At 38.2% G+C, this 8,477-nt stretch overlaps 2 protein-coding genes across 2 annotated transcripts; both read left to right on the top strand.

Annotated features, from left to right (window-relative positions):
• Positions 1–207: 207 nt before the first annotated feature.
• On the top strand, positions 208–1,449 carry LOC123886559. Its single transcript, XM_045935866.1, has one exon. It carries the CDS (start codon positions 208–210, stop codon positions 1,447–1,449), a length of 1,242 nt encoding a protein of 413 aa, XP_045791822.1.
• A 3,779-nt stretch (positions 1,450–5,228) lies between these two features.
• Positions 5,229–5,729, top strand: LOC123886560 (translocator protein homolog). The gene has a single exon (XM_045935867.1). The coding sequence runs from the start codon at positions 5,229–5,231 to the stop codon at positions 5,727–5,729; it is 501 nt and encodes a 166-aa protein (XP_045791823.1).
• The last annotated feature ends 2,748 nt before the right edge of the window (positions 5,730–8,477 follow it).

Below are 8,477 nucleotides of genomic sequence, written 5' to 3' on the forward strand. Positions count from 1 at the left end.
GTCGCCTTCGACGACTTCTAATGATTGGAAGCACTGGGTAGTTATGCAGGGTAATGATAAGGTGGCTGCAGACGATGTAAGAACGGTAGGGGAAGCTATAGGAGTTCAGATCACAGGTGATTCTAAGAATATGTTTAGCGTGCTCGCTCGGAAGGGTAATCAAAAGCAGGTGTCGTCGGGACAGACGCAGGGAGTAGGGTGTGTTCGATGAAGATTGTCTCTTGGAATGTTAGGGGTCTCGGGGGGTTAGCGAAGAGGCAGGAGGTCCGTAAGTTGGTGGGGCATCAGCAACCTTTTTTGTTATGTATCCAGGAAACTAAGTTGCAATCTTGCGTTGATGCTATGTGTTCGACTTTATGGGGTAACTCTCCTCATGGGTTCTCCTATCGTCCTTCGGTGGGTGCTTCAGGAGGGCTCTTAACTTTATGGGACACAGCTGAAGTAGAGGTGTGGTCGTCTGAGAGTTTCAAGAACGTTTTGTGGTGCCATGGTATTTTTGTTAGGTCTGGTGAGGAGTTTTATATAGCCAATGTTTATGCGCCTTGCGATTCAAGGGCTAAACAGGTTTTGTGGGACTCGTTGTCTGTAAAAATTCAGGCGTTAGGGAGTGTTAGGGTGTGTATCTGTGGGGATTTTAATGCTGTCAGATGTGTGGACGAACGTCGTTCAGCCAATGATGGGTATCGATACTCAAACCATATCCCTTTTAACCATTTTATTGATGACAATTTCTTGATTGATCTACCGTTGTGTGGCCGAAAGTACACCTGGTTTAAAGGAGACGGGCGTTCCATGAGCCGTTTGGACAGATTTCTGCTGACTGGGGAGTGGTGTTTGACTTGGCCTAATTGTACGCAGGTAGCCAGGATGAGAGGACTCTCTGATCATTGTCCCTTGGTTCTGGCAGCAGATGAGGAGGATTGGGGACCCTGGCCATTGAGGATGTTGAAATGTTGGAAAGATGTCCCTGGATACCATCTTTTTGTGCGTGAAAAGTGGAATTCCTTTCAGATTGATGGTTGGGGAGGTTTTGTGCTTAAAGAGAAGTTTAGAAGGATTAAGACGGCCTTGAAAGATTGGCATTCATCTCACACTCAGAATCTGCCAAGCCGGATCGAGTCTCTTAAGGACCGGTTGGCAGTGTTTGATGAGAAGGGGGGCGAGGAGGCTCTATCTGAGTCTGAGTTAGCGGAGTTTTGTGGGGTCTCGTTGGATATTCATTCTCTTTCTCGGTTGAATGCTAGTATTTGTTGGCAACAGTCTCGGTCGCGGTGGCTCAAAGAAGGGGATGCGAATACTAAGTATTTTCATTCAGTTCTTGCGAGCAGGCGGAGGGGTAATGCTATATCGTCGTTGCAGGTGGACGGTACTATGGTGGAGGGGGTGTCACCCATTAGGCATGCGGTTTTTTCTCACTTTGCGTCTCACTTCAAGGCCATTAATGTGTAAAGGCCTCGGGTAGATAATCTTATTTTTAAACGGTTGCATGCGTCGGAGGTGAGTGGGCTAATCAAGCCTTTTTCTGTGGACGAGGTAAAGGCAGTTGTTTGGGACTGTGACAGTTACAAAAGCCCGGGCCCCGACGGGATTAATTTTGGTTTTATTAAGGATTTTTGGGCTGAGATGCAAGGTGATATTGTGCGTTTTATTTTGGAGTTTCATCGGAATGGCAGATTGACTAAGGGTTTAAATGCCACTTTCATAGCTTTAATACCCAAAGTTGACAGTCCCCAAAGGTTGAATGACTTCCGGCCTATTTCACTTATGGGTAGCCTTTATAAGATTTTGGCTAAGGTGTTAGCGAATCGTCTGCGTGTGGTGATGGGTAGTGTGATATCTGAATCTCAGACGGCGTTCGTTAAGGGCCGACAGATTCTCGATGGCATCCTTGTCGCAAATGAGGTAGTGGACGAGGCCCGTAAGTCTAAGAAGGAGTTGCTTCTTTTTAAAGTTGATTTTGAGAAGGCTTATGACTCGGTTGATTGGGGTTATTTGGAGGATGTTATGGGGAGAATGAGTTTTCCAACCCTGTGGAGGAAGTGGATTAAAGAATGTGTGTGTACGGCATCTGCTTCGATTTTGGTTAATGGCAGTCCGACTGATGAGTTTCCTCTTGAGAGAGGTTTAAGGCAGGGGGATCCGTTATCTCCTTTCCTTTTTCTATTGGCTGCTGAGGGCTTACATGTGTTGATGGAAGCCATGGTGGAGCGCAATATGTTTACGGGGTATAGCGTGGGCGAGCTTGCACCAGTGTTGGTGTCGCACCTTCAGTTTGCTGATGATACGCTGTTGATGGGGACTAAGAGTTGGGCGAACGTCCGGGCTTTGCGGGCAGTCCTTGTGTTGTTCGAGTCTATGTCTGGTTTACGAGTGAATTTTCACAAAAGCATGCTGGTTGGGGTTAACATCCCTGAGTCTTGGTTAGTTGAGGCGGCGTCTGCTCTGTGCTGTAAAGTAGGGAAGATCCCTTTCCTTTACTTGGGTCTGCCTATTGGGGGTGATCCGAGGCGCTTATGTTTTTGGGAACCGGTTTTGGATCGTATAAAGAATCGCTTATCGGGTTGGAGTAGTCGTTTCCTCTCTATTGGTGGTCGTTTAGTTTTGATTAAATCCGTGCTGACATCTTTGCCTGTTTATGCTCTTTCTTTCTTTAAAGCTCCTTCAGGTACTATCTCTTCTATTGAATCTATTTTGATTAAATTTTTTTGGGGGGGAAGTGAGAATCTTAGGAAAGTGTCTTGGATTAATTGGAATACTATCTGTTTGTGTAAGGAGTATGGGGGTTTGGGGGTTAGGCAGTTGAGGGAGTTCAACTTGGCCCTGTTGGGCAAATGGTGTTGGAGGATGCTAGTGGATAGAGAGGGTTTGTGGTTCCGAGTGTTGGCTGGACGGTATGGGGTTGTGCGAGGTAGGTTGTGTGAGGGTGGAGCGCGTGGGTCGACATGGTGGAGGGAGTTGGCGCACATTCGGGATGGTGGAGGGGAGGCAGAGAGAGGGTGGTTTAGGGAGTGTGTTGTGAGGCAGGTGGGGGATGGGTCAGATACTTTTTTCTGGACCGATCCCTGGGTGGATGGTATCTCGTTACGGGAGCGGTTCGGGAGGCTGTTTGATCTGGCAGAAAACAAATCGGCTTCAGTGGCTGAGATGTTTTCGCGTGGGTGGGAGGTTGGAGGGGAGGCGTGGGAGTGGCGACGTCAGCTGAGGGCGTGGGAGGAGGAGTTGTTGGGGGAGTGTCAGGCTTTTCTACTTACTATCTCTTTGCAGGATCATGTTTCAGACAGGTGGCAGTGGCGAACTGACCTTGATGACGGTTACACGGTTCGTGGTGCTTATCAGCTCTTGACGAGTCAGGATGACGTTACTCTGGATGCTACGTCAGGTCTTATCTGGCACCGTCAGGTTCCTTTGAAGGTTTCCATTTGTGCTTGGCGACTCTTGCGGGACAGGTTACCTACAAAAGCAAACCTGGTCACTCGAGGGATTTTATCTACGGAGGCGCATCTTTGTGTTTTTGGTTGCGAGGAGGTTGAGTCGGCTCAGCACTTGTTCCTCTATTGCAGCTCTCTTGGTTCTCTTTGGTCACTGGTCAGCTCATGGATTGGTTCTTCTTCGGTGACTGCTCAGACTCTTCCATAACACTTTGTTCAGTTTACGGATTCAGCAGGTGGTTCTAGAGATCGACGTTCTTTCATGCAGCTCGTTTGACTTGTTTGTGTTTGGGTTGTGTGGACTGAAAGAAATCATCGATTGTTTACAGGCTCAGCAAATTCAGTGCATCATATGGTGGATAAGATCAAGACATTCTCGTATAGGTGGTTGAAAGCGACGAGTATCACTTTAGCTTTGAACTGCCATAGTTGGTGGTCTAATCCTTTGCTTTGCTTGGGCCTTGTATAGTTTCTTTTGGTTCTTGTACTTTTGACTCTATTTGTAACCTTGTTTTAGTCTTCTTGGCACGTCTTGTGCTAAAAGACTATTATATATGTATATATATATATATATATATATATATATATATATATATATATATATATATATATATATATCTCATTTTGGCTTGTTCAAAAAAAACTCCAAATATAATAAAAAATTCCAATGGTTAAAATTTTAAAAATTAATAAGGTTTTTTGTGGACAACTTACACTTAATGACATCCACAATCCGGTCCACTAAAACTAGCGTTTTTTGTCAAAAATTGATGGAAAAGACCAATTGAGAAACGAATGTGTCTTTAAGGGACCAATCCTGACCTTTTTTTCTTTAAGGGGCCATTGTGAAACCTAAAATATCTTTAAGGGACCAAAAGCCTAATTAAGCCTTTTTTTAATAGTATATTTTATTTTTATTACAAAAAAATCTTATTTAATTTTTTGTAAATATAAATTTTACATTTTTTTTGTTTACAATGTTGACGGTGAGGAACGAACCTATGACCTCATACATTACCCAAATCCCTCACCACTAAACTGAATCTAGTGGCTTATTTTACGTTTTTCTTTCTTATTTTTTACCTTTTTTTTTTCTTTCAAAAATTCAATATATTTTACTTAAAAAAATACACATTTTCGTGTTAGACCACATATTAATTTTTTCTTTAGGCCCCACATTGTGTTGGGCCGGCCCTGTTTAATTTGCTTGGTAGAGATATCATATTTGATATGCAGGAGTTGGAGTTTAAACCCCGAGCGTTTCACTTTTTCATCTTAAGAGTGAAATTGTAGCTATTAGACTACTTGATAAAAAAAAAAAACTATGTTGAAAATTTCTAAAAGTTAATATTAAAATAAAATGTAAGAATCGATCCAAAATGTGATAACAATGGAATTTAAGTTTTTTTATGAGCTTTTATTTTCAATGTAATTCAAGTCTTCTTATGAGTTGTTTTTTTTTTTTGCATAATCTTTTTTCTTCTAGTGAGAACATAGCAAAAAATTTTCCAATGAGCTAACTCATTTAAGTGTGTTAATATGGTATTATTTTCCTTAAAATTTGATGGATTGTAAAAGGAGAAGAGTGGCCATATATATTAGTGATGATTTCTACTCCATATGCTTACCATTTAACTATTCAACACCAAATTCTTAATTTAACATCATATTCTCCTTATTTTACTCCAAAACACTAATTTACCGATTTAATCTCTCCTTCTAATTATTTTGACTCTTCTCTAATTTCATCCTCCCCTTCCTAAAAAGAGATAAAAACAAAAAAACAAAAATCAAAATTACATGGCTACTCAAACCTTGCATGAAACAAAGAAATCACAAGCTAAGAGAGCACTACGTTCCCTAGCTATAGGAATTGCAATTCCCTTTACAATAACATTAACAATAATCATTCTCTTTGGATCAGGCAAAAAATACAATGTTTTGGCTAAGCCATTTTGGTTTGCACCCCTTTGGTACATTCACTTAGCAACATTGGGCTCATCTTTCTTTATGGGCCTAGCTGCTTGGTTAGTTTGGGCTGATGGTGGATTTAAAGGTGAATCAGATGCATTGTGTTTCTATGTAGCTCATATATCTCTAAGCATTGTTTGGCATCCACTTGTTCTTGTTATGAATGCTTATTGGCTTGCATTGGTTTCTGGTCTTGTTGATTGTGGAACACTTTTTATTTGTTACTTGAGGTTTAGAAAGGTTAATCCTTTTGCTAAAGATTTGGCTAAACCATGTTTGGCTTGGACTATGTATCTTACTCTTGTTAGCTTTAAGTTAATGTTTCTTTGATTATAGTTTTGTATAGTTGTTAATTTGATTGAAATTAATACTCATTTTAGATTATCATAGAGGTATGTTTAAGGAAGAGAAAAATATAAAATTGTTAGCAATTTTAATTTTTGTGCTTTACTTTCCACTCCTATCTATTTCTCTCTTTATTTTCTTCAAAAGCCGCACACTATTTAGTTTCTGTAAAATCACGGTGGATCATAGTAATTCTGGTATACTCACCGTAATATCAAACATAAATTTAATTTATTAGAAACAACAATGGGAAGGACAATATGGATAGTAACCTCCATTATCATATTTGTTTGCAGGTAACTCATCTACATGAACCACATTAGATTTTAAATAAGTTTTTCAAATAAAATCAAACCAATTTTGTTTGTTATTTTTAAAAAATTGGTTTATATTTGCATAAATGATTCTAAATAAGTGTGATTTTAAAATTGTTTTTGCTATAAAATTGATTCTTCATTTATTCGCATGTTTTATCATGTTTTTTGGTATAACGTGATTCGAACTCCGACCTTTGCATATATAATGCAATGTCTTTACTAACTGAATTAAGCTCACGAAAAACGATATTCATTTATTTTATCTCCAAGTTTATGTTTAGCAATCACTCATTTACATCAGATCCTTGATTGTCATCGTTATATGGCCTGTTTATTTCAAATTTTTCACAAAAAAAATCTATTTTTTTCCAAAAAAATCATTTTTTTTAAAAAATCTCAAACAAACATACCCATATTCCATCATCCCTACACTGCCTTTTGCATCTCCGCAAGAAAAAAAAGCATAAATAGAAGTCGATTCCACTTTTTTGTCCTGCTGAAAGCTTCGCACAATGATATCCGAATTTGTACGGAGGGTTTTTTTTTATTTATCTAATTTTTTTTTGAAATAGTAATAACATAAAGTCTCGAGTAAGATTATGTGATGAGTATGTACTTCAACTCCAATCTCCATTGATTCTGATGGCCCCACAAGAATCCAAACATCCGACCAAACTCCAAAGTTAAATTGCTTGCGAAACATGATGAGAAGATACGATCATACGAATGCGACAACCACTCATTATTTCACTATAGTACAAACTACAAAGTACAAACCATAGTAAGTAACGTAAAAAAACAGGAAACTACTAGCAAGTATCTACCAAGTAGTCTAGAAATAAATTAGATACACGTATTATTCAATAATAAACCTAACAAGAGTGTTTTAAAAATCGGAGCGATCATAAAACTGACAAGGTCACAGGTTCACAGATCCTTAGTTGAATCACATTAATAAATCAGATTAAATAAGATGACTCGATAGTCGATTGTATAACTCGGTCGTATGACTTGGTCTTTGTAGGTCACATCACCCTAGTTCAATCTTTTTTGTCTAATATTCCTCTTTATGCTATATAAACTTGTTATATTCTCATTTTTATTTGTGAGAATGCTAAGAGAAGTTGCATAAGTTTTATTTGGGGATCCCTGAAGAGGAATGTGACCATGATTTAAAAAGGCTTAATTAGTAAAATGGTTCCTTAAATATATTTTTGGTTTCAGATTGATCCCTTAAAGAAAAAAAGGTCTAAATAGGTCCATTAAAGAAAAAAAGGTCTGAATAGGTCCCTTAAAGACATCTCTGTTAATCAGTTTGGTCCCTAAAAAAATGTCCGAATAGGACCAAACTGATTAACGAATATGTCTTTAAGGGACCTATTCGGACATTTTTTTTCTTTAAGGGACCTATTCAGACCTTTTTTTCTTTAAGGGACCAATGTGAAATTAAGAATGTCTTTAAAAGACCATTTTACTAATTAAGCCATTTAAAAATATGCGTATGCTAAACCAAACGTACATGTTAAAGCTAGTATAGTATCTAGTTAATAATTCAGAGATTTTTTATTTTTTTTTGGTTTATATAATTCAGAGAAACTTTAGTTCAGAGTGATGAAAGCTAAATATGTTTGTGATCCTAATGTTCTCCATGATATTCTCTTGAAGAAAAAATGTTGAAATATTTGGCGAGCTATTTGTAATATTTGGGAAGATGCAACAACTAATATATCTTCAAAATGGAAAAAAGGTATTAGATTCTGGATGCATAGGTGGATCCATGATGTTGCTCCTCTAGTGATCAATTTCTTTAACAATATTCATGTTGGTCAAACAAATTTTCCTGTTTGTTTTTATGCATATGGTAATTAGTGGAACTGGGAAATCCTTAACCAACTGTTGCTTGAGGATATCTATACAAAATCTCTACAATCAAACCTCCATCCACGGAATTGCATTGATCACAAATTTTCTCTCAAACTTTTCCTCATGGAAAAAAAAACCTCAATGAGAGAAATGATCTCCACTTGTTCAAGCTAACTTGGAAATGGAAAAGTTCCAACAAGATGCATTATTTTCTTTGGAAAGCAGCTCATGACAAACTTATGACTAATGAGACACAAAATCAATATAACATATCACAACAATTGTCCTCGTTGCTAACAAGACCTGAATCTATTATGTTTGTCATTATATATAGAAGCAATAAAATTTTGGTCTCCAATCATTAAACCGGATTGTTGGGCAAAAATATTTAGCCTTTGGTCTAATGTCTTGGCTTGAATCGAACATTGACAATGAAGATATAGGGTGTGTTTGTTTCAAGGTTTGTAATGTTATTCCTGGAAATATGAGATCTGGAATGTAACATTGCTATGTTTGTTTCAAGTTTTGAAAATTTGTTCTCATACATTTTTTA

This window comes from Trifolium pratense, linkage group LG5 (assembly GCF_020283565.1).
Source record: "Trifolium pratense cultivar HEN17-A07 linkage group LG5, ARS_RC_1.1, whole genome shotgun sequence".
Taxonomy (NCBI): domain Eukaryota; kingdom Viridiplantae; phylum Streptophyta; class Magnoliopsida; order Fabales; family Fabaceae; genus Trifolium; species Trifolium pratense.